General features: G+C 34.3%; 2 protein-coding genes across 4 annotated transcripts; both read right to left on the reverse strand.

Annotated features, from left to right (window-relative positions):
• Positions 1–408: 408 nt before the first annotated feature.
• On the reverse strand, positions 409–3,823 carry LOC121268084 (ribonuclease H2 subunit C). Its single transcript, XM_041172209.1, has 4 exons — positions 3,659–3,823; positions 3,473–3,565; positions 1,517–1,698; positions 409–681 (listed from the first exon to the last, which is right to left on the reverse strand). The coding sequence occupies exons 1-4, from the start codon at positions 3,816–3,818 to the stop codon at positions 616–618; spliced, it is 501 nt and encodes a 166-aa protein (XP_041028143.1). The 5' UTR covers positions 3,819–3,823; the 3' UTR covers positions 409–615.
• Positions 3,824–4,060: 237 nt separating this feature from the next.
• On the reverse strand, positions 4,061–27,047 carry LOC121268082 (exocyst complex component EXO84C-like). Of its 3 annotated transcripts, XR_005941108.1 has the most exons (8): positions 26,786–27,044; positions 25,800–25,894; positions 23,955–25,008; positions 22,479–23,000; positions 21,268–21,456; positions 19,345–19,481; positions 18,934–19,259; positions 4,061–4,188 (listed from the first exon to the last, which is right to left on the reverse strand). XR_005941108.1 is itself a non-coding variant. In XM_041172208.1 (7 exons), exons 1-7 carry the CDS (start codon positions 26,879–26,881, stop codon positions 19,016–19,018), a joined length of 2,223 nt encoding a protein of 740 aa, XP_041028142.1. In that variant the 5' UTR covers positions 26,882–27,047; the 3' UTR covers positions 18,661–19,015. The 3 variants fall into 3 exon arrangements, 2 of the variants coding, with proteins under 2 accessions (XP_041028142.1, XP_041028141.1); XM_041172208.1 differs by lacking the exon at positions 4,061–4,188 and having other exon boundaries at positions 18,661–19,259; positions 22,593–23,000; positions 26,786–27,047; XM_041172207.1 differs by lacking the exon at positions 4,061–4,188 and having other exon boundaries at positions 18,661–19,259.
• Between the last annotated feature and the right edge of the window lie 387 nt (positions 27,048–27,434).

A 27,434-nucleotide genomic window follows, 5' to 3' on the forward strand; every position in this document is an offset into this window, starting at 1 on the left:
AGATAAGTTAAATCTATTTTACAATAAAAATAATTTTATAATATCAAATATCATATCAAATCACGTCAGTTTATAAATTTATTTTTATAAAATTTTTTATAATTAAGTTTAACAAGAACAATTTATTTAAGAACAATATTACTTTTCGTGTTAGATATGAATAGATTTTAAATGATTTTATAAATTAACCATTTTAAGATTTAAGCGGGTAATAAATATATTACTTGACAGAAGTGATTGTATTTCTTTCTCAATCATGGCATTCAAAGTTCAAACACAGTGACAGAGAGTTTGCCACATTAGCATTTCTACCACACAACAGATTAATCTGAATTGCAAAATAAGAAATAAATGTGGTAAAATTTCTATCATTGAATTTGAATTTGAATTTGAAAGAAATTCCTGAAATTGATAGAAATCCATACAATATATTAACCTTAAGAAACCTAGAGGATTCCGATCTCAGAAATGGATACACAAAAAGTCAAATAGAAACAAAGAGAAGGGGGACTTAAACTACTTTACTTTCAGTAGAAAGAACTATTTTTCAGAATAAGCAAAACAACAGTGGCTGAAGATGACAACACAGTGAACACACTCCCCGCAGTTTATTAATCAGTCCATCTTCTGCAGAGCAATGGATGCAGAAACTAAATCTTCGGCTGTCACCGGCTTGTGTAGCTGCAGTCATGCACAAACGACACATATAAGGTGGCTAGAAGAGTATCCAGCAAAAAGAAAAAAGGTGGCTGGAAAGCCTCTGGAATCCCTTTAATCATGTTAACGAACATTACTGGCAATAGCCACAAATTGGTTTAAGATTTAGACAGAAATTGTATCTTTTATGCATAGTCATCTACATAAATCACAAGCAAAGAATATTTAGGAATCCAATCAATTGCTTTCAGACTACTCCAAAACAGTCCGGTTACAAAGATATGAGAAAGCTGTCATGAAAAATGCTTCCCAAACACCCATCTTTACATGAATATAAGTTTCTTTTGCAAGTGATATAATTTCATTACAAAAGCGCAGAGGCTTCCATGAATGTAATTGAGACGACCCTGGTCTGATTCTCACCCATACTAACAGCAAAAATAATCAATATCGTTTAATTTCCAAGCCTGGTTTTCAGATTAAAAAATCAGGCCCTTTCCATCATCCTGTAACTAGTACAAAGTTAACTTACCATCCAAACAAACCTAAGCAAACATGTTAGTTCCCATGCATTTTAATCACAGCTTATCTGCTTATAGTGAGAATAAAATTGTGAACAAAATGCCACTCAATTTTTTATAAGTAGCATGCCGTTTAAATTGACCCAAGTATCATATTTGTTTCCATGAATATTTACTCCGGCTTGGTATCTCAAGATTTTATTTTCATATCTGTTTTCTGTGTTGAATTCTATATCTCAGTTCATATATATCACTCAAATAATTCTACAAATGACATGTGGCATTTTCTGGGTATTGAGCTTTTCCATCTTTACAACAGGGATGAAGCAGAAACTTACTGCTTTTGCAACAGTGAGCCAGTGAAAAGAACGCAATAAAGCATCGTCACTTGAAGGGAGGCTGTCATGATTCCAATATGTTACATTTTCAAATTTTGCATTCACCTCCCAATGGTTTGAGTTCCCATCAGACATGTCAGAAGCTTTTTTCTCAACAAGATTCTTCTTTCCTAGGACAAAGCCTGAAGACGACTAGTTTAGAAAGAGGAACTCCTTTCTAAAGAAAAATTAAGCTCAAATATAACTTGGAGGAGCAATTAAACAAAATAATAGAAACAACAGCAACAAACAAAAAAATTAGAAATCTATTTAAACTAATCATATAAATCTAGTCAAGCGAAACACATATTATAAAAGTAAAGTGAGAAATTTTCACAGAAACTTAGCCATGGTCAGGATTTCTTTTCCCTTTTCTGATTAAATAATCATATAATGCTACACCTGACATTAAAGAAAAAAGGTGTCCAAAATCTACAAATTCATAAATTTGGGCTGAAAAGAGTCACTGCGTGACTATGTTCGGGCGCAACGAACTGAGATCACCTCCATTGAAGGTCCAAACTATTTATGCGGTGGATAAGCATGGAAAAGGCTGCCAACAGTATAACCATCAGTGCGGAACATGATGCATATGCTCAAGGATGAAGGTTTTGTTGTATTATATTTTACTATTAGTCACATTTAAAGACTATCAAGGGCAATGACCCAAATTAGTGTCTTAGTCTTGGACCATCATATTGGTTTGGCAAGGAAAGAGAGCTCACCGCAGCACTGATGTATAAAGAGGAGTCAATTACCAAAACCAATCATGGGTGAATGATATCCTAAACTCCCTAATCATTAGGCTCACAACTTAAGTTGGGATTTTAATAATCCCACCAGGAAATATTACTGTAAATACCAACCATAAATGTGCTAGATCCGAAAGTAAGCCAAAAGAATATTGGTGGAATCTGAGTAAATGGCAAATATTTCACCAGTATAGATCCAACCAAGATTTGATCGGCTCAAATGAACCAATCCCTTAACAAGTAAGCAATGGATTTGAAGGGTTGGAGACAAAACTTCTTAGAAGTCTATGAGAGTCAATTATTTCTTTTAGATCCTTTTGAAAGGGAAGTTATGGGTTTCCTATGTATCCTGACTGCAAAGTCAGTCCCAATATCACGTTTCATCTCAGCTGCAGAGTCAATTACATATATTAATCAATTCCATGTGCACAAACTTCAAGGGCATATCCTGGCACACTCATAGACAAGCACAAGGGATCTCTAACAAATAAATGCCACGAGCTTGAGCCATCATAACCTAGACAATAGGTGCGTAAATTCAAAACCAAATTAAAAGAAAGAAAAAAGAACATCAATAATGCGTATGAAGTCTAATAAGCTTGTTTTAACTTCTGACATACTTCTCTTATCAAAAAGACTTCTGCCACGCGTTATGAAGTTTAATATTAACATCATGTACACATATGTGTTTCCTCTCACCCGCTTCGCATTACAAAGACTTGAGCATTTCGTCTTCAAATTATATTACCCACACCGTAACCATTTTTTTTAAGAGGACGGCATTCTATATTTTTATTGAAAAATCCTCACTTGTAACCGGATGAAAACCATGTATACAATCTTCACCTTGAAGTTACCACACCGTAAACATAAATGGTCCAATTTCCGAGCTTTGTCAACAGCAACTGTAGCGAAAATCACTACCCAAAAATGTGCACATTGAAACTGAAGATATCGAAAAATTTATACAACAAATATATGAAATATAATTTTCGATAAATACGATGAGTTTCATTAATGATCAAGTTGAGAAAAAAGAGATAGCATAGTCGAAGTACCCGTTGGGTATACAAGAAATACACCAAGAGAGAGAAGGAAAAAAAAGCAAGAAAATCATGAAAACGAATAAGAAGAAAGGAATAGAAAGAGAAAAAGAATTGCATACCGCAATACCCTGTTGAAAGTGGAATCGTTGTTCCCTGCAACTTCCTTCCTCTGAAATAAGCTTCCTCCACCTTCAAGCCTTCAACCTCAATCCCTGTATCACCAAGAACACCCAGTACAGTGCTAAAAAAAAAAAAAGGAATGCCAACAGAGAGAAAGGGAGGGAGCGTTTGGAGTCTTGTTTTACCAGTGGATCTGGGCTTGAAAAAGTTGGAAACAGAGCAAGGTCCGTTGTACTTGATGGCACAAGGAAGCTGGTGGACCTTACCGCTCAGATCCACCAACTCAGAGTCGTCTCCGCCTTCCCTTTGCGTTAGATATACTATTGTGCTCCCTTCGGACATCATCAGGCTTCCTTTCTCGATATCACCTCACACCTCTACTCTTCAGTACACCTTGCCACTTGACCCCATAAAACAAACCCTAACACCCTTTCTGATCTTCCAATTTCCCCGCGCAATTACATTCCGTCTCAAGTGCACCCTAGCGGGACTAGCCGTGTCACATATTTCCAGCTCGGGCCGGATTTTATCCGGAGTCATAGCCTGGCGGGATCCGGTTATCCGCACTACAACCTGGGCGTGAACCGGTTAACCAGTGATCTGGACTTCAAAAAAGCGGGCAGGTAATCTGTTGATCCGGTTTCCGGGCGGATAACCGGATGCTCGGTCCGGATATCCGGCTCGTTTTCTAGAAGCCGAAAAATGTCATCCACGCCTTCAACCAGGCAGGATCTAATAGAACTCTTAATGGTTTCTTCATCCTATCATTTAAAATACATAATTAAAACTCATTTTTTCTATTTTATATATTAATTTTTACAATATATCATATATCAGCTTATCTATTTTTTCTTTATATCATTTAAATATTATACTTTTTAATCCTTTTTATTCATTTCAAATATTTTTTCTAACTATTAATAATATCCTCATATCTTTTGATATTTACAATATCTTCCCATATACAATGTCATATAATTATATTCTATTTTAAATTAATCTAAATTTATAATCTAAATTAAAATATGAATTGATTTAAAAATTCAAAAAAAAAATTATATAATGAAAATATTCTTGTTTTATTTTGTTTTGTAGTCAAACCTAATTGAATAATTATAGTTGCGTACATCACAAATAAGAATGTTTGTGTCTCTTTCAAACATAAGGGTGGACATGAATATTTCCAACATGCTAATGTACTAAGGAAGAGGAGGAGTGAGAAATTAATTAAATATGTTTATATTGATGAATAGAATCCACTACATCTAGCAATGTCCTATAACAAAATGTAAAAATAGCTTTAAAATAGAAGATCCAATAGATGGTGTTTTGAGAGCATTTCTTTATACTTTTAGAAAAAAATGTATTATACAACATCGGGAGTGCTCTAATTATTTGTTAGTGTTGCCCAGTTATCCGCCTTACACCCAGGTGGATAATAGGATCTTCGCCCGGGTTGTAGTTGGGTAACCATATAAAGTTTTTTTTCTTTTCAAATTCAGGCATATCCAATTAGGTAACTCAATTATCCACACTATAACTCGGGAAGAGGTTATCCACCCTACTGACCCGGACAGAATCGTAGATATCGGGTCCAATTAACAGGCAGTGGGTAAGATCCAACTTAAAAATAATAAAAATAAATATGTATTTTAAAGGGGAAAAAAAGAAAACCACCCACGAGGGTGGCTCTTTTGGAGGTCCTTCTAATAGGTCAATGAGTGGTTTCAGGGCACCAGAATTACAAATAAGCACCATGTTTGAATCAAGACCTGACAGAGTGAAAATGGTTGCTACAGCGTTGGTCCTTGTCTTCATGGTGCATGATCTCAATGCTTCCATGAGTGGAGAAATCGCTACTAGGGTTTATGGCAACAAGCTTTTTGTTGTTGTCATTGATTGAGACTTTCAAGAGCGTTGGGATACCATTTTGCGGCCGCTTCCAGAAAGCGGATTGAGAAATTGGGAAATGGCATCAAAAGACTCGTCAAAGAGTGCTAAAACGTGGGCATCCTCTTTGCCAATGTTGCACGTCGGATTAGAGATGGAGATGGGGTTCTGAGAAATGAAGTAAAACGTAGGAGCAAAAGGGAAGACATCGTTGATTGAAGGAACGACTAGGATTAAAGATTTTCAAAACGGGGAGGGGTCAGACGGCTCAATGGGTTGTTGGGCATGGCAGAGAGCTGTTGCCTTTTTGTCTCTTTTACTTTATTTTAATTTCCCACTATGTCCTGTTATAAGGTGTATAGTATAAGTTGCATGCAGATGTTGTAAGGGGTGTCGAAAATCTTAATCAAAATTACAATTTCTTCTTCTTCTACCTCTGGAGGCTTCTCACCCTCTAAGTGAGAATTTCTTTCACTCGACTTAATTGTTACAGCCAACACCAAAGCTCCCTCGCAATTATTTTTGTTCAGATCGTGTCAAAGACATCTACTCCACTCTCTAGAGTGGTTTTTGGCATTTTTGCTCTTTTTTTTTTTTAATTTTTTTTCTGCAAATTGAAATGATAGTTTATTTTTATTTTTCAAATTTTTAAAATTATGATTTTTAAAAGAAAAAAATTCAGAAATCCAGACAAACATTTAAATTCATATATGGATACGAATTCATATCCAAATCTATTCTATATTCGGATATGGATATTCACATTCAATTTTTGTCTGGATTTGAATCTAAACTTTTCCAAATCAGTACTGCTTTGGAGCGGTCGGGCTAGTGTTCTATATTTAACAACCCTCAATTAAACTCTGACACGTAAGCAACTCTAGCAAAAGTTGGATGAAGCTTATCACACCATAATAATATTCATGAACCCAACGAGTTTCTCTTATCACACAAACTTCATTGTTCTATTTCGTTCATCAAGCCGCCGCATCTCTTATCACACCCAAATTCTGCTGGTTGGGAGTTGGTTATCACCGTCGTTTGCCATCCCCTTAGCCACTTACATGGTAATCTTCTAATTTCCATTTTTTCGTATGGGTTTGTATATTGCAAAATTTGAAGTGCCCATCCCTACCATGATTTCATATGGGTCTGTATATCGCAAAATTTGAAGTGTCCATCCCTGCCTTGATTTCGTTTGGGTCTGTCGGTTTACTTGATTACGTTTGGGTCTGACAAAATGGAAAAAAAAAAGTTCTTTTGGGTCTGTCATTTTATGTGAACGAGAGAAATATAAGAAAAGTTATTGTTTAAGGTTGGTGTCAAAATGATAATAAAAGTACATAAAAAAATAAAATTGTTTGGGTCTGTCAATTTATGTGAAAGAGAGAAATATATAATAGTGGCATGTCCCTAATCAGAAAGTTCATTCAGCTTCAGTTTCATTTTACTTGATAAATGAAAAGTAGAGAAAGTCTCTACCATTGAATGCTTGATAATAATTAAACTAACGCCAAGAAATGCTCTGTTTTAGTTTTTCAATCCCTTTTGTTATTTTTTTGTCCGACAACATATCGCAAAATTTGAAATTTTAGTGAAGTTGCTTAAGTATAGCATGAAATTTTTTGTTATCCTTTATTTTGTTATGGATAGTTAGTTTAACCACTTTTTAATACAAAGTTAATTTAACCCCTCTTTATTTTGATATGACAGGGAATAATGCAGTAAATTGTGAGCTTTTAAGAGTGGAGTGGATTGAAGCTTTGTTGCTTTTCTTTCAGTCTTTAATTGAGAGTGGATGTAACTGAGAGTGAATGCCTTGGTGCTTTATGTAAATCTAAATATACTGAAACGATTAAGAGCTTTTGTTTATTATTCTATGTAATGCCGAATGTTTTGAAGCTATCTTTTTATTAGGAGTGTAATTTCGAATCGGAAAACCGGTCCGGTCCGGTCCGGGACCGGTTCTTATAATGTAAAAACCGGCCGGTTCCAGTCCGGTTCTGGTTTTGGAATTTTCCAGACCGGACCGGACCGGTTTATTAAAAATATATATAAAAATAATAATATTTATATTATTGTATATATAAGTTTTATACAAAATATTATATATATATATTAATAATTAATATATATAGGTTTTATATATTATGTATAATTATAAATTTTTATGTGAAATTTTTATATAATATATAAAATTATATATATTCATAATATCATATATGAAATAATTTGTTATTATAATTTATAAATTATTACATAAAATGTTAATACTAAATCACTAAAAGTTTATAACTAATACTAATAATCTAATATAGACTAATGACTATAGTTATACTTATAATTAATACTACAAGTTTTTACTAAAAGTTTATAACTAATACTAATATTAAATATATAGTTTATAACTAATACCTATATATAACTTATAACTTATAACTATACCAATAGTCTAATATTAATACTATTATATAGTCTAATATATTATTTAGCTATACTAATATATAAGTCTATAACTAATAGTTATAGACTATTTAACTAATACAGTAATACTAATAGTCTAAATCACCATAATTAATACTAATATATAACTATACTAATAGGCTAATATTAATACTATTAGACTAGTCTAATATATTATATAGCTATACTAATATATAAGTCTATAGCTATTTAGCTAATACTAATAGTTTAATGTAGACTATAGTTATAGTTATACTAATATAGTTATACTAAATCGTTATAACTAATACTATTATACTAATATATAACTTATAACTATACCAATAGTCTAATATTAATACTATTATATAGTCTAATATATTATTTAGCTATGCTAATATATAAGTATATAACTAGTAGTTATAGACTATTTAACTATTTAACTAATACTAATAGTCTAATGTAGACTATAGATTATAGTTATACTTATTATTAATACTAAAAGTTTTTACTAAAAGTTTATAACTAATACCAATATTAAATATATATTTTATAACTAATATTAATATATAACTATACTAATAGTCTGATATAGACTATAATTATACTTATACTAATATATTATATAGCTATACTAATATACAAGTCTATAACTATTTAACTAATATTAATAGTTTAATATATTATATAGTTATAATTATACTAATATATGTCTATAACTGTTTAATTAATACTAATACTTTAATATAGACTATAGACTATAGTTATAGTTATACTAATATAGTTATACTAAATCACTATAACTAATACTAATATATAACTATAGTAATATGCTAATTTTAATACTATTAGACTATGGTATATTAAATGTATTACAAATATATATATATATTATATAGTCTAATATATAAAATATTTGACTATAGTATATTAAATGTATTACAAATATATATATAGTTATATTAAATCAGTATAATCTATTAAATGTATTACAAATATGAAATATATATAAATTTTAATTATCATTTAAAATAAAAACACATTGAAAAGAATTAAATTTGAATTAAATAGGAAAGGGCCAAAGGAAACAGCGCCGTTTTCATCTATTTGAAAACCCTAAATGTGTCTATCTGAAAACTTCATCTCCTTCCGCCTTCGTGAATCCGTGATTCACGAATTTCACTTTCCCCTGCAGCCCCGCTCGTCTCTCACTTCACTGATTTCACTTTCCCCCACAGCTCTCTCCGTCTCTCTTCTCGTCTCTCACTCTCAACTTTCTCGCCTCTCAGCCGCTCGTCTCTCACTTCTCAGCCCTCTGCTCTCGCAGCCTCGCCCCTCCCCTCTCATAGCTCGCCCTCTCCATCTCTCGTCCTGTCTCTCACTCTCAACTCTCCCGCCTCTCACTCTCTCATCTCTCAACTCTTTCGTCGTCGCTCTCAATCTCTCTTCTCTGTTCTCTCAACTCTCTCGGCCCCTATCTCAGTCTCTTTGTCGATCTGCCCCCGGCCCCCCACGGTAAGTATTTTTTTTTTTTGAAATTACATACTAGCCTACTATGATTTTTGTGATTGGGTTTTGTGATATTGAGATTTTTGTGAATATGTGATTGCCGATTGGATTGATTGGGTTTTGTGAATCCGTAATTGTCAATATGGCTGCTGCTAAAATCACTGTTTCCATTTCTAAATTTGCCTTTACATCTATCATCCAGCTCTAGCTCTTTTTGTGAATTTGTAATGCTTGATGCATGAGAGATGCAAGCAGCTAGGCTATACGAGAGGTGAATGTGTGTGTGTGTGTGTGTGTGTGTGTGTATATATATATATAACTGGTTCTTCATCTAGTTTTTACCATAGAAATAACTTATCTTATTTTTTTCGATTAGGTTACGGCCTCTTAGCTGACGTTTTGGTAATACTTCTCTTCTCCAAGCATGTATGCAATTATAATTTGCATAGAGTTAGTGATTAACTAATTGCCATAGACAAATTTTTTTTATAAACAAATTTTGAATGACAAATTGTGAAACTTACATTTAAAAAAAATCAGAAAACCGGACCGGACCGGACCGGAAACCTGTAAAACTGGAAGTACCGGTTTAGGAGGGTAACCGGTGCATAATCAGTTTTGAAAAATACAAAACCGGTACATACCGGTTCGGTCCTAGATTTTGTCTAAAACCGGACCGGACCGGTTACACCCCTACTTTTTATGTGATTGTCTTGATCTTATATTTTTTATGGTTGGAATTTTTGCTATCCATATTGTGTTCGAAATATCTATAGCTAACATTTTCATAACATGTACAAAAAGAATATAGATTCACCATTTACATAAAAAGAAAAACATTCAACATTTTCATTACATTCAACTGGAAAAAAGATTAACATTCAATATTTTCATTACATTTAGCTGGAAAAAAAAAATTACAACATTCACCATATGTCCATTACATTCCCACATCAGTCACCACATGTCTATTACATTCATTACATTCACTACCACATATTCATTACAATAAAAATAACCCATGACAACAACAATACTTTCTAGGTTCTACTATACTTCTTCTCCATTGCTTAAAATTTGACTTGCTCAATCGCAACACGTTCATGAAGTACCATCTTTTTCATTCGTTGCGCTAACTCCAACGTCATCTTACAGCAATATGACATAATGGAAAGATCTGACTGAAGTGAATTGGATGAATGGTAAATTTGCCCCACAATAGGGAGCTGAAATGTTTCATTCTTCATCCTCTTTTAAGCACGTTAATACATTGACATAGGTTGTATATGGCTGGCGGGTGAGCACACTAGGGACCAAGAAAAGCTGATTGAAGTCAAAACATGACTGAACTAAAGCTAGATCTAAATGGTCATTTTTCAAACACAAAAAACAATTATCATGTGGTAGAACTTCATTTGAACATAAAAACTTAAGCACCCCAACGAAAAAACAACTTCTTCCCACAAAAAAAAAAAAAAAAATCTGCATTGCTCCCCCTAGTTTGCAAAGCTAGTAATTAGAAAGATATAAATGATAATGATCAATTCAAAATATTGTTCAAGGTGCTTACAAGATTGCTAAGGACTATTTTGTATCTTGCACGCATAATAAGACAAACAAACATTATGTTTGTAGGCAGTAGTTATCTCGATTAGTAAAAGTTGAGACTTTTAATCATAAAAGCTGGGACTTCTATTTAAAAGCAAACATAAACTTCAGAAGACACATGTCCAATAAAATATACATGAGTTATGTTAGTTTACAAATTTTATATGCATCACTAATTCGTTCTTGGACCCTTGCATTATATTTATAAAAAAGAATCAAAATACTAATACATATTAGAAAGTCTATTGTGGCGGGTTTCTATGTCATAGGTCATGTAAAGTGTCACAATAGAGTGTAAAGTGGGTCATCTTCTTCAAATAAGGGGACATACAACTCATAAGCATTTTGGGTAAATATTGATAGTTCCTTTTCAAGATTAAAAAGCTCTAACTTTTCATCCAATACCTCATTTGAGCTTTTCTTCAAACACATGTTATGCTTTCCTTTTAATTCATCATCGTACCTTCTTCTCAGCCATTGCAATTCCTGAATACAAACTATCAACACAACAACTTATTACGTTCCTTGCATTCCCTTATTAAAACAAAGCATTCCCTTATATGAAGCCATCAATGCAAAAATAGATCCACTCTCAGTCTTTCATACGTACACGATGCAAAAATAGAGTGCATGGTTTGCATTGTGGATGTAACAAATTCAACTTGGATGCCTTAACGCGATATTACCTCTTAGAATGTGCTGTCTTCAATGTGGTTTAGAAGAACAAGAAATTACAGAGCTCAAAGGTGGGCTGCGGAGATGAGTGTGGGTGAGGGTATTTGAAGAGTTTTGCCAAGAGATGGCCGAGGGGTTGAGAGGGGAACGAAGGGGACAATGAGATTTGAAGTAAGGTGCAATCACATTGTAGCTTAATTGGAAAGCCTACGTGGCACTAATCTATTGGAAGGCTGTTTTTTGGAGGTAAACGGTCGGACTCGATTATAAGATATTCTCTTTCCAAATATCTAGATCTGGATCTAGATAAAGACCCTATTTTCAAATTCTAACTTTCAACATATTTTTCAAATGATAAATAAAAAAATATATTTATTTTATAGACTCATAAATTTCATTTTGATAATAAGTATTAACTTTAAAAAAATTTAACCAGTAAAGAAATATATATATGTGGGTGCGCGGGTGCTCGTGCGTGATGTTTGTATACTTTAAGATTGTATATAACATTACTCTTAAAATAACCCAAATACCCCTATAATGCAGTGAAAATATTCACCAATTCACTCAACAAATTGGTTAGTCGTCAAGTATGCAATTAATTTGATAAACAATCAAATACATAAAATAAAAAAGTGTGTAACACCAATTTTGATTATGAAAGAAAACCATTTGAAGAACTCCTCAAAGATAAAACCCTACGGGGCAATCAAACCGAGAAAAATCAATCTTATTATTTGAAAATCAATTACAAGTAAATCACAATTACAAAATTTTTATAACTTGACTCTCTTACTTGATCAGACTAATAACCCATTTGTCTTCTACCGTAGTAGCAGCTAGAACCTCTGATGATTTTCAAACTATTGACTTCTTTTATGAAACTCCAGTGGCTGAACTCGATCACCTCAACTCTGACACAGAGTATGCACGCACTCAACAAGAGATATAAAACACTAGATCTCACACTCAAGTACTATTAATTGAGATAAACAGTATGAAATTTCTCTAAGGAATTTTCTCACCAAAATATGTACTGAAAAATATTTTAAAAAATATGCATATCTAAATCTTTACAGATCCTAACCAGTAAGATCCTTAAATAAACAATCTGAAAGCAGTTTTAGTTTTAGTAGGATTCTGATGACGGTCGCGAAGTCTTCTCTTAATGGAATGCTGACATTTCACGATAACTCTTCACTGCAATAACAGATTTCAGATCAGCCTCTTCTCTGAATAAGTGCAGATTTCTTGGGACTCGATTTTTCCACTTATGACTTATCTAAACAACCTCTAATACCTCCTAGATAAACTTAATATTGTTATAGATAAAGTCAATAAATAATTTACATTCATCCAAAATTATCAACTTAATGATAGGATAAACTCTATCATTTTAGTCACCTAATCCTATCAAAACTTATCAACTTAAGGAGTAATTTGGATTTGGGGATGAGTTGAGATGGTTTATGAATAGTAGAATAAAAGTTGAATTATTTATTATATTTTGTGTGAGAATTTGATAAAGTTGTTTTGAGATTTGAAAAAGTTGAATTATTTATTATATTTTGTGTGAGAATTTGAAAAAATTGTAATGATGATATGAGATGAGTTGAGTTGAGGTGGATTTTGAATGCAAACGAGGCCGCTCACCTAGTCGTAGCCAAACTTTTACATCTATAACTCTATTGTTAAACTAATAATTAGCCTTGAAGTTCTACAAAAAAGTTATTTGGGTAATTACAATGAAGATACCAAACGATAATTATATATGGGTGTAAAGACTTTGAAGAAGGAATTGAAGACATAGAATGAGCAAGTATTTGGTGATGTAACTTTACAAAAGAAAAGTTTATTCCAAGAGTTACAAAGCTTGGAGGGTGTAGGAGATGAGCATAATCGAAAAGGGCAAGTGGTTTCTGAACTAGAAAGGTTGATCCTAATGGAGGAAATTTCGTGGCGATAAAAGTCAAGGGCATTGTGGTTAAGGGAGGGGAACAAGTGCATAAAGTTTTTTCATCGTGTTGCGAACTCACACAGGAGGTTTAATACTAGAGTGGGGCTACTTTGCTGCCCCACTCTTACCGCTGAGCTTACCACCCAGCGTTAATTTTTTTTTTCACATTTTGTTAATACATTTAAATATTTTTAAAAAATAAAAAAATACACCAATACACTTAAAAACACTTCCTTAATCACTAAGTAAAAAAAAAATTTGCTAAGCGGTCAAAAGGAGCGGTCAAGTTGGGGCAGCAGACTAGTGTTTTCCTTAATATTATTAAGTCCATGAACTTTGATGGAGGCACATCTACAAATCAAGCTGAGATAGAGGATCATATGGCTGGATATTTTGAACATTTGCTGTCGGAACCTCATGCATGAAGGCCAACTTTAGATGGACTAGCTTTTGAGTCCATTGACCATGGTAGTATGGATTGGTTAGAGAGACCATTTGAAGAGGAAGAGGTTCAGCTGGTAATCAGAAAGATGAACAAAGATAAATCTCCGGGACTGGATGATTTTACTATGGCATTTTTTCAAATTTGTTGAGAGTGGTAAGGGAGGATGTCATGCTAGTTTTTTAGGAATTTTACAATTTTGGCAAATTTGAGAAGAGCTTGAATGCTACTTTTATTGCACTAATCCCTAAAAAACCGGGTGCAATAGAGGTACAAGATTTTAGGCCTATCAGCTTAGTGGGCAGCATATACAAGATACTTTCCAAAGCCCTTGCTAATAGGATGAGCATGGTTATGGACAAGATTATCTCTACGTCTCAAAATGCATTTGTGAGAGGGAGACAAATCTTGGATTCGGTCCTTTTAGCAAATGAGTGTTTGGATAGCAGAATCAAGTTGGGAGAACCAGACATCTTATGCAAATTAAATATGGAGAAGGCCTATAAATCTATGATCATGTTAATTGAGACTTTTTGTTTTATATGTTGAATAGATGTGGGTTTGGGGAAAGATGAAGAAAGTGGATGAAACATTGTGTGTCAACGGCCCGTTTCTCGGTATTGGTTAATGGTGACCCTGTGGGCTTCTTTAATAGTTCGAGGGGTCTAAGACAAGGGAATCCATTACCACCCCTTTTATTTGTTCTAGTCATGGAGGCACTAAGTAGAATGGTGTCGGCTGCAGTAGTAGGGGGATTTTTCTCAGGATTTTCAGCGGGAGCTAGTAATTATGGGTCCATCATTATTTCTCACCTTTTGTTTACTGATGACACATTGCTGTTTTGCGAGGCAAGTGCTGGACATGTACAATCCTTGAAGGTTATCTTACTTTATTTTGAAGCGGTATCAGGGTTGAAGATTAATCTTGCTAAAACGGAGATGATTGCGGTGGGTGAGGTAAGTAACATTATGGGGTTGGCGAATATATTGGGATGTGTGGTTTCTTCGTTGCCATTGAGGTATATTGGTCTTCCATTAGGGGTTTATTTTAAGGCTAAAACAATTTGAGAAGAGGTGGTGGAGAAAATAGAGCGTAGGTTAGCTGGATGGAAAATATTATATTTAACTAAAGGGGGGCGTATCACTCTTATAAAGAGCACTTTATCCAACCTTCTCACATACTACTTGTCTCTTTTTCCTCTCCTTGCTAGCATTGCAAATAGGATTGAGAAATTTCATCGTGACTTTCTTTGGGGTGGAATAGGAGATGAGTTTAAATTTCACTTAGTTGGGTGGGATAAGGTGTGTATTCCTTTGAGAGATGTAGGATTAGGAGTTCGCAACATGAGGGCTTTTAATAAGGCTCTATTAGGAAAATGGTTGTGACGATATAATAATGAGAGGGAAGCTTTGTAGAAAGGGGTGATCGATATGAAGTATGGAAGTACACTGGGGGGGTGGTGTTCTAGAGATGGGAGGGGGGCATATGGTGTGGGATTATGGAAGTATATACGGAAAGGTTGGTGCTCTTTTGTTCATCATACTCGGCTGCATTTGGGGAATGGCAATAGGATTAGTTTTTGGTATGATGTGTGGGTGGGAGACATGTCGTTGAATGAGGCTTATCCCACTATTTTCAGAATTGCACGGGTCAAATAAGCTATGGTGGCTGACTTGTGGGTTTTAACTCATGGCACACAAGAATGGATCATTAGCCTTACTCAAGATGCACATGATTGGGAAGTGGCGGAGCTGACGGAGTTTCTTAATCTGCTGTATAATGCTACTATTGCTGCCACAAATGAAGATGAGATGGAATGGATTTTTTTGGTACACTCCTTCTAGGCTTCTATGAAGCATCTACCATGCAACATCGACAAAACTTTCCTTTCCTTGGAAAAACATTTGGAGAAGTAAAGCACCTACAAAGGTTGCTTTCTTTGTCTGGACAGTAGCTTTAGAGAAGATTCTGACTATGGATAATCTTAGAAGACGTGGTTTTATTATCACAGACTGGTGATGTATGTGTAGAAATAATGGTGAATCGGTGGACCATTTACTCTTACATTGCAAGTTTGCAAGAGAAATATGGAATTATTTCTTCAATAGAATGGGAATGGCATGGGTAATGCCGGGAAGGGTGGTGGAACTTCTAGCTAGTTGGAGAGGGATTACTGGGACATCACAGATAGCAGCTGTGTGAAAAATGGCTCCTTTATGTATTATTCGGTGCGTTTGGTGTGAAAGAAATGATAGACACTTTGAGGATCATGAATGCTCATTGGAAGAGTTTATGAGTTTTATGTGGGCCATTGCTTTAGAGTTGAATGGTCTCAATTTCCATGATTTTCTTGTAACTGTTTTTAGTTCCTAAATAGGTGTATTCATATGTATGCTTCCAGTATATCTGGGCTATGCCTACTTTTCATAAATAAAATATCTTATTACTTATCAAAAAAAAAAAAAAATTAGGGGAGTTCGGTCTGGTCCGGTCTTGGGAGGTTTTGTGGACTAGATTAGACCTATTCAGTCTAGGGTTTTCTCACCCTAGACCGGACCGAACAGCCTAAAGACCGGTCCGGTCGATCAGGTTGGTCTAAGTTTTTTTTTTTTTTTTAAAATCTATTAATAAAAAATTTTTGTTTAAAATACTAAATTAAAATTAAGTGACTTATTAAATGAAAATTACATAATAAGTTGTACAATTGTTAATATATACTAGTATTATATATTATAGTTATATATTAAAGAATATAATAATACATTGATCTAAATATATCTAGTTATAGACTTAGTACCAATACTATAACTAATAGTATTACTAATATAGTATATGTTAGTGATAAATTGGTAATACACTACTAATACTATATTAAATAATACTTTATGCAGATATAGTGATTTAATACTAACAAATTAAGTTAACTATAATAATATTATTATAAATTTATACGTATACTATAATTTATACTATAACTCTTATAATATATTGTGATATATTAATAATTATTTATATAAATAATAAAATATATTTATATATTTTTTAATTTTCATTCAGTCCGGTCTGGGATGAAAAACCCTTGGACCGGGGATTGGACCGAATTCATTCGGTCCTATATAATTTGGACCAGACTGGACTGGACTAGAATTAGGTCCGGTCCAGTCAATTTCTCCGGTCCAGACTAGCCGGATCTCACCCCTAGTCCCGGTTTGGATTCACAACCTATCTCAACTCATCTCACTACTATTCACTACTATTCATCAATTTTAACTCACAAATTTTATTACAATTCACAATCTATCTCACTACTATTTACTACTATTATTTAGTACGAGAAACTCTCTGCTCTTGATAGTAAAAACTGGACACAACCTAATCGCTAGTAAAACTAGTTTCCAATGTACCATCAATTAAACAGATAAAAAGAAAAATAGAAATTAAATATTTATCTATGTAATTACAATCTTTGTTGGCCGTTATTCTGGACGAATTGATGCAATAGAGTTTTATATTAACGACGTATTTAGTATGTCAATAAGTGGTCTTGCATATGTATATTTTATTCTATATTATTGAACCCTCATCATTTGCCGTTTACATTTTACACTTTCTAAAATACCCTTCTCTCTTCGACCTCTCTTCTAATGAGATTTTCCAAACATATAAATGTGAATTCCGATCTTGTTTGAAATGGGAGGGGAAATTAGCATGGGAAAATGGTGTTCTTCATCGTTGATTTCTCTCATCCCCAGTCGTTGTTTATAAGGCTCATAATAAAATAGTTTTATATGTCACTCATGTCTTTCAATAAATATGACTGAAAATAATAAAATAAAAAATAAATAATAGCATCTCGATCGACTGGTTTGGTTACACAAAACTAAACTATCTCATCTCATATAATAATTATAATTTTTCTAAACTCTCACACAAAATATAATAAATAATTCAACTTTTTCAAATTTCAAAACGAAAATAATATTATAATAATATTTTATTCAACTTTCAACAAAACATCTTATCTCATCTTAACCACCACTAATTTTGATTTTCCCATTCTTTTCACATGACTTTCTCCTCCCTTGAAACCAATTAACCATTATTTATTGGTATCCTAATCGCTTGGGATCTCAATCGGCTTCGGCTTTTGTCAAGCTACTCAATCTCTTCCTCACCGCCTTTCAAATTTCTCATCCAAAGATAAGAAAAACATGGTTTTATGCAAACGAATGAAAGAAAAAGAAAAAGAAAAGGCAAAATATTCTATGGCTTTCTATTTTCAGTAGCTAATACGTCAAGGTTAAGCACGCAATGTTTCAAAATGAAACTTGGATTTTCCTTAACCACACTGTATGACTTGAGAAACCTGCAGATATTACTTGAGTATTTGATTTCGTTACTGCATTGGCATTACCCTTTATTCACCAAATTGAAGTACTGCCTGAAATTCCTGATATATTGAACCAGATACTCATTCAAAGTTGGCATAATCGAACCGTTCCTCGCAAATTATTTCCTGTGTTCTATCCAAATACAATTCAGACCAGTTCTCAACTCTTGATTCGACCAATTACTCACAACGTACAATAACATGGCTCAAAAGGGCTATGAATGTAAATCATGGTAACCCTTTTTTTTTTCTATAAGCTATGAATGATAGCTTATAGAAAAATCCAGAAATATATTTTGATGTACAAAATGTCAAATAATCAAAAGGGGAGGAAAACAGCCTAATCATGCTTATATGTAACATTTCAAAAGTATCAACTATTGATATCATGATACATGTAAATGTGACCAAGAACAACATCAATGAACATACTTCCATCAAATCACTGAGGCTATATTGTGAAGAATTGTGTAAAACCCGAATCTACCGTGTCAAAATCTTGATCCAGAAAGATCAATCTACCAACATGTACGACTCTGAAGCTAACCTTCTGAAACATCACTGTCAGAGTGGTTAACAGCTGAAACTTGAGTCCCCGGTTTTTTCCTCCATTTATATATGAGAAAATTTCAGCTTTCAGGATCAGTGAAGATAGGGCTATCAAGTTCACCCATAATTGCAGAAGCAAAAGACTCAAACGATTCCAGCGTTGAGAGGGAAGAAGCCGTGTCATCTGAATCTGTAACAATCTCATCAGGCAGAATTATGTGATTTTGATCGACTTCAGATGTATCTGACCCAGGTGCTACTGATAGCAGTGTGTTTATTGCCAATTTAGCAGTTTCAACAAACCACTCGTCCTCAGGGAGTGCACTATTGAGACACAGCACTTTTAGTTTCTAGTGAAAACAACAGGGGAAGACTGGACAGGAAATCAGAGAGAGATTCCAGAAGGTACCTTTGTGGGTCTATGCCCCTAGCAGAGAAGGTCCTGATTGCATGAGCAATTATGGCTGATGCACTCTGGTGCACATGACGAGATGGGTAACCAGCATAACGTGCAATTTCAACGGTGAAGTGCATATCAAGAATTAACTGCCAAGACAAAGTCAAATTTCAGAGAGAGAAAGGAAGACATCACTCAGCCACCTCTAGGACCACTCACACTATCAAAGGTAAATTTAGATGACATTAATTAATAACATACTGAGTCAACACGCAGGTAAAATGCACCATGGAGCACCAGAAACAATAGCAAATACTCATACACTACTCCTTTTTTTTTTATAAGATAAGATTTGATTAATAACTACAGAGGGTGAATCGAATGCTAGGAAGCATTATTCATAGAATGCTAGGAAGCATCGACACTTTCAAGCCTCTAGAATGTCATTTTCCGACACATCAGGTATGGGTATGACTCGGACACAACCAGATATATGTGATGTCTCTGAATATCATCAATTAAAAAATAACTCCAAATTTCAGACATAGTCAGCATGGACACTTTTTGTTTCTCTCATCTCAGCTGCACTACCACGAAACTCTCTCTCATCCATCTATGCATTACAGATACCAAGGGCTTTAAGAGGCTCAAAATTGTGTTCCTCCACACAGGGATGAGCAAAATGAGGAATGTATTTATAAGAAGATACTTCCTAAATCCCAAAGATTGTGAATGTAGAGTATGATGGTTTTTCAGGATCTACGGGTGTGTTTGATACCTTTTGACTCCTTATGAGATAGGTGGATCTTGGAGCAAAGGTTTGGTGGTATGTCCATGGCTCTTCAGCACCTATGCTTCAAAGTTTTAGCCTTCAAGTTTTGAAACAACTTTTTTCAACATCATTTTGCGAGAGAATTTGGCACATGTGTTCCTTTTTCACAATTGAGGAAGAGTGTCTTTTATATGTGCTGAAGAATTAGGGGTTGTTTGGAAGATGGGATGGTGTCATCATCCCATCTCATCTCATTTCTTTCTAAAACATCACTCAAACACAAATACTTTTTAATTTCAAATCATCAACTTTTCATCTAATCATTACCTAATCATTACAACTTTCCTAAACTTTCAAACAAAAGACAAAAACAATTCAAAACTTTTTCAAATCCCAAAACAAAAATAATATTAAAAAATTATATTCTAACAATATTTTAACTTTATAATATTTTTATTCAACTTTTTCTCTCTCTTTTTCCAAAACCCTCATAAAACATCACAACTCAAACCATTTCACTACTATTCACAAACCATTTCACTACTATTCACATATTTCTCATCTCATCTTATTCCCCAAGCATCCCCTTAGTGGTTGTACATATCATTCTCACATTTTAACAAGGAATAGTGAAGACTAAAATGAGCAAGCAAGATGTGGGGCATTACTAGAGGGGCTACTTGGTGAACTACTGAGACTGTAAGTGTTTCACTTGATGGACTATAAAAATTGAAACTGTTCTTTCCACATATCGGTGATGGTTTTTTTGTATCCCAAGTATCATTTTTATGGAGCTTGATCGTGGTTCTTTGCTATTCGATATTGCTTTTAAAGCATAGGTGTTTTTTCAAAATGTTTTGAAGCTTGTCATTTAATTTTTAAAACATAAGATCAACATTAAAGATATCTAAAAAGATACTAATTAATCAATTGACATATCCCTCTCATACTATATCCTAGCTATTTGAACATTGACGTGTCAACAAATCCATATGATCCTCTACTTGTATTCCAAACAGTGTCAGAGCTCAAATCATAGTTAGGAGGCCTTTGAATGAGATTCAATAGAACATCTTATTTATGCATAAGAAAAATGAGTTCTATTTTTACTTGTATTTAAAAAGTTTGATTGAAAAAAGTACAATTTGGAAGGAAGCAAGTACCTGCTGCAAACCAAGTGGTTGAAGGGGAGTGGAATCATCCTCAAACACCGCCCAAAATTCTTGCTCATCAGACAACCATATTATAACTGTCTCTGTTAGCCTGGCTAGCAAAATTTTCTGCAGTTTCTCTTTTTCCGGTAGCACATCACCAGCCAAAGTTGCTAACTGCTGAAGCTTAGCAAATAATGCCTGCAATAGCAGCATAAATCTCAGTATTACCACTGCACAAGATATTTGGTGGCAAGACACATGTACAATTCCATAAAGTTATATGCCTAAAAGCAAGAAAATGGTGACATGACAACATTTCTAACCTTTTTCTTTGATAAGTACATAAAACTTATTAGAAGCGTAGAAGGGGCACAATACAAGTACATAGGAGGTATACAAGATAATGTATTTTTTTTTTATCGGTAAACAAAATTTATTGATTATAAAATAGACAAAGGCCCAAGTATACGGAACATAAACAAGAGCATTGTGTATGGAAGAGAAATAAAAGATGGGGCATTCTGAGAATTGAACTCGGGACCTCTCGCACCCTAAGTGAGAATCATACCACTAGACCATTTAAAAGTACACATTTAAGTAAGTTTCTCGGAATGTGATCCAACCAGCATGTAAAGAGAAATATACTCAACCCCAGCCAGTATATTCCTGCTCTGCCTGTTTTAAAATTGAAGGAACATGCTGAAACAAAATTACTGTTGGAGTTCAAGAGCATATATTTTTCCATTATTGGTATCTTCCTATTTCGGATTGGGCTTTAACATGAGGAAAGGAGCAAATGCACGCACACGATTATAGATTGACTCAACTAAACTCAACAAACATTGATCCTCATCAATTAATTAGAGTTGGCAACAAGTATTTACTTTCACCGCGCGCACAACTACAGATTAATATTCAAATATCCATTTAAAATAACTGATGGAGATTTAATTTTTTATTTGTAGAACTAGTGGAGATGTTTTAATTATTCAATACAGATAAGATTATAGAAATAACACAAAACCAAATGATTTACTAATTATCTTGCAAGGAAATGCTATTGTTATTACAAGAGTTTTGAATTTTGATATAGGGCAGTAACAATAATGTATAAAACCATTAAAACGAAGGAAAAAATCATCAAATGGAAACCTTGGACACACAAAGTTCAGCGTCAAAGGACCACAGAAAAACACTACAACATAAGACACAGGGATAACCTGAAATGGAAGTGAAGGCAGAGGATCAGAACCCCAATACAGATCCTCTCCAGTGTTCAAGTAAAACCGTGCATTTAATCGTGTTTTCCCTTCGCTTGCATAGATGAAACTTACAACATACTGCCGGCAAAAGTGATCTCTCAGCTTGTCAAACAAGTGCTGAAGATGGCGCTTCCAATCCTTTAATTCTATTGTAGTGCTTGCACTAGGCACAGTGTTTTCAGTGGGTCCATTTTTTGGTTTGCTGTTTTCATTTTGCCGCTTCCAAGTAATCATTACAGCATTTGGTAATAGTTCGTCAAAAATGGTGAATGCTATTGTCAATATTGCGAGTTGTTCTGAATCTGTTTCAGCTCTAAAGGGTATAGTTTCTTTCAGCTCTGTAAGATTATCATCATCAGAGGGGCCTGGTAGAGCTTTGATCAAAGCATCCATGTATTTATCAAACAGCTGTGATATTCTACTTAATACACTTCCTCCAAAATGCATAATGGCCAAGGGGGTTAGCTGTTCCAGTATATCCTGAAATGAAATTTATATCACACTATAAATTGAGAACTGGGACACTAAAAACGGAGTTGTAAGTATCCAAAGACTTATTGACATTGATGCTGTAAATGTACTTCTTATGCAAGAAAGCACTTCCAGACGTGTGCGCGCTTGTGTGTAGAGAGGGGGAGAGAGAGAGAGAGAGAGAGAGAGAGCAAGTGCAACCTTTGAATTCTGAACATACAACAATGAGTACTGACTAAAATTCAATTCTCAAGTGAACAAAATTGGACACATTGTCATAGATACCCATGCTTTACTGAAGAGATACAAATTAGAAATTCAAGTGTTCATAAGTTTAAATATATAATTTGAAATGCTTGGATTATTATTGAATTAATGTAACTAAATATTCGGCATCAAAGCCTTAGGGTGGAAACACAGTTTCACAAGTACCACCATGAACTGCAGCAGATCAAGAACACCTCTAGAGATTTAATGAACTCCAGTTGAACCATAGTGATGCCAAACCTCACCATGCCAATACCCAGTTACTGGTATCACAATATGATCAAATAATCAGGGTCAGGAAGGCCCCATTTCCTAAGAGGTGTAGAAAGTAAGGCTTCAATGAATCAATTCGAGATAATTTATATTTTCTCTAGCACTTTCCTTTTCCATTAATTTTTTCCCAAGGGAGAAAGATAAAATCACATGGTCTACTCATTGGATTGTGCTCTTTCCAGGTCAATGTATGTCTCACTTGTTCTCTCAAAAGGAAAAAAAAAAAAAACATATGATCCAAGTTTAATGATCTTAATTTTCAGGTTATCCTTTTGACAAGTAATGTTTCAGGTTATTTATATGAGTAAAACTTGTTGGCACCATGCATAAGCTAATTTATTAAGTGCTTGTTGTGGTGAGAGAACAAAGATAAAATTAATTACTTTAATGATTGCCAAATCATAGTGAAAGAGAGCAACTTACTTCAACAATGTACATAAATCTCGTTCCACTATCAACAATAATGCTGCTCTCTGACTCTGATGATGTTGCAAATGCAGACAATGAATCTGCAAAGAGAGGTGAGAATAGCAAGCTCTCATCAAGTTCTACCAAATTGAAGAGCAGTCTTCTAGCCCGTCTGAAATTCAACTCTAGGACTTCTTCAATGTATGTCCGTAAAACCACCAAAAGTAATTTTGACAGTTTCAGGCCTTGTGATTCCAACATTAAGCAGTAGTTGAGACTAGACTGAACACAAATGCTTGCAGCTCGTAGTGCAGAAACTGTCTCAGAAGAGGGTGCTTTCTCTTTCACCAAGCGTACAAAATATTCAATTTCCCTCTCAGCCCATTGAACGATTTTGTTATTATAAATAGGATCGTCCCCAAATATTGAAGCAGACTCCTTTGTTGTCATTGAAATTATAGAAAATACAAGTTTAGATAATGTAGCAGAAAATGTTTTTGGACAGACACAACATGAGGGAAGAAGAACCTCAATGTTCTTTTGGAGGCGTAACCCATAAGATTCTAGCAGTAACTGATGTGCCAAAGGACCTTTTCCAAGTTTTATCAATCCAGAAAAGGCCTTCTTCATTTCCAGAACACCAGAAGAAGGCTGTTCAATAATATGAACTAATTGATCTTCAAGCATTGTTTTTCTTATCAAAAAAGCAGATTTGAACTCTGACACTTCACCGGTTGAAGTATCCCCTGAGTCTTTCAACTCTGAAGAATTTCTCTCTTCAGCATCCAGAGCCTCTAATGCTTCTTCAACTTTATGTTCAGCCAAAAGAACATCAACATTCTCCAATAATATTATCTTCCCATCATCTTTTTCACTTGGCAAGGGATCTTGGAGTTCAGGAATTTCTGGGTCATGATGAGATTCATGGTTGTCACCAATAGATTGCTTCCACTCTTCCAATTCATGGCATACACCAGTCATTAAATCCTGCACAAGGATCCCTTGAGCTGAAATATGCTTTCGCAGCTCAATTAATTCATGTTCCATTTCAACAGCCTCTTCAAATATCCTACAATTTATCATTATAATGAGATCACATGTACATGGATCTTACATAATGTTACAAACCCAAATGATTAAAGAAAATAAAATTTATGTTTTAACTTCCATATTTGAAATTGCTTGAAATCTCACACCCATGCTCCGGCTCATACCGTTAAACTTAAGAACAGATTCCAGCACCTCAGCAATAAGGCACAACCTTTTCCTGTGGTCTGACGAAAGGACATTTTCTCATACCATTGACAGGGCCACTAAGGTGACAACCCCAAGGTCCTTATAGTGGATTCAGAATCCTATCAGTGCTATCTGTCAAGAATGTTGCCACAGGGACCAAAGCATAATTCTCTCACTCATTAAATTACCCATATCAAATGAGTAACATGGCTTCCATTTATTACCAGATAAAGGTGAGTTATGAATTTACAATATGAGTTTCTTATTCTTCCTAATAAGCTCTACTCATCTTCAGAAGTAAGGAAGGTGGTGGCAGCAGTGCGGAGAAGAGGAGGAAGAAGGTGGTGTTAGAGCACAATGACATGTTTGAGCAAAGTGTCGGCCCTTTTCTGCCTTTTCTGGTATAATTGTAAAATGAAAATAAAAATATTTTCCTTTGACTAGCAATTTTCAGTTGTGCCAAACATAGAAAAATACAGAAAACACTTTTAGAAAATATGTAAGACATAAATAAAAGGAGCGTAGTGTGTTTCAATGCTGCAGGTGGGTCGGGACGATTTACTCTTCATCTATCTACTTGCTCATGATGCGGTGTTTTGAGATGGAAACAGGTATTTATATTACCTCAAGAAAGCTAAGTACTTTGTGTGCATATTGCCACATAAGTTCTCCACGGCATCCTTTAAATCCAAGAGCTCACAACAAAGATTTCTTATCCCCTGGACAGATAAACAATAAACTAAGTTAGTACAACCCCCAAAGTAATACAATAATTCTAGTGCTTGAAACCAACAAAGTTCATCGTAGAAAGTGGGGGAAGAAAACACTCTAGAAATTGTTATCCCAACTAAACTCTCAAAATAAAGAGCATGATTTCACATCAGCATCCTTGCTTACCCATAAAACGTATACAATACTTATTTTAAGTTACAGAAGCATCAAACTGAAAGCAGACATACAATTATATCAAACCGGCAGAGCATAATATCAATAAAATGAGTATATATTCACTTCTTGAAGAAAGAAGTAAAATGCACCAGTTACTTTAATCAGAAACAAAAAAATATCTACTTATGCATCATTCTCAAACGCGTGTAATTCAAAAGAGTGTTAATGGATTGAAAGACAACCCATGAGAAAATATACGTGCTTTCTGGACAACTTACATTAAAATATTAAAGACCCAGATAAAAGAAAGCAATCTTTGATCCAAAAATGATGAAAATCAAGACTAAGGAGAGCTATGAACTTTCTCAGGGCAGAGTTTCCAATGTTATTATCGCGCTATAATCGTTAATTGGAGACGGTGCAGCGTAAAACTATGAATCGAAAGGCACAAGAAGTCCAATCCATTCACTTCATGAGCAGAAGTAACTTGAAATAGTATTTACCCATAGGCCGAAAACTGAAACTTGGAACCCAGATCAAAAGAAAGCAAAGAACTTTGTTCAAGCACACACGCCAATAAAGAAACAACATAACTCAACGACTAAATTGGGAATGGGTAATTCTCATACAGCCAAAAACCAACAACAGTGATTCGAGACATCATGGATGTTACTGAACATGGAGGTTGGAAATGAGAAGGGAAAGAGGGGAGACGAGTAGACCTTCTCAGTGTGGGATTGGTAAAGGGAATCGACCTTCGACTGTGGGACGATTCTTTCAATTGAGGGGAAGTCTTCTTCTTCTTCACTGCTCTCCATTTTTAAACACCGTCTGCCTTTCCTCTCCTTCGTCTTCTTCTCAACGGTTACCCAATCCTCAGTCACTGATTTCAATTTTCAAGTGAGAGGGAGGGGGAGAGGAACGAGCACGGTTTGTCCCTTTAGTAGCTGGCGAGTTTGGGGCTCTCTGGACTTGTGAACTTGTCCTATGTTGTTATAGAGAACGGCAACGGTCCAACCGACACGACCATTTTTAACTCTTTTTTAAAAAACTTTACAAGGACAATTATACATCTCTAATTTTTATTTATTTATTTATTTTACAATTCATTTTAAATCAATTAATATAATCATACAATTTATTAAAAAATAATTTTGATTTTATAAGATCACCCTTCATTTAAATAGTATTATAAAATAATAATAAATTTATCATTTGTTTTACAATAAAATATTAATATTTTTAATTTAAATACAGTAAATTAAAGTAATATGAATGTTTTGGTCCTTGGGGATGATTACAGAGCTTCAACTCTTGTATTCTAATGCCTTGCAATATTTATTGAATAACTACTATTTATTTGAGAAAAAA

The sequence above is a fragment of the Juglans microcarpa x Juglans regia genome, chromosome 5S, assembly GCF_004785595.1.
Source record: "Juglans microcarpa x Juglans regia isolate MS1-56 chromosome 5S, Jm3101_v1.0, whole genome shotgun sequence".
NCBI classification, from domain to species: Eukaryota; Viridiplantae; Streptophyta; class Magnoliopsida; order Fagales; family Juglandaceae; genus Juglans; species Juglans microcarpa x Juglans regia.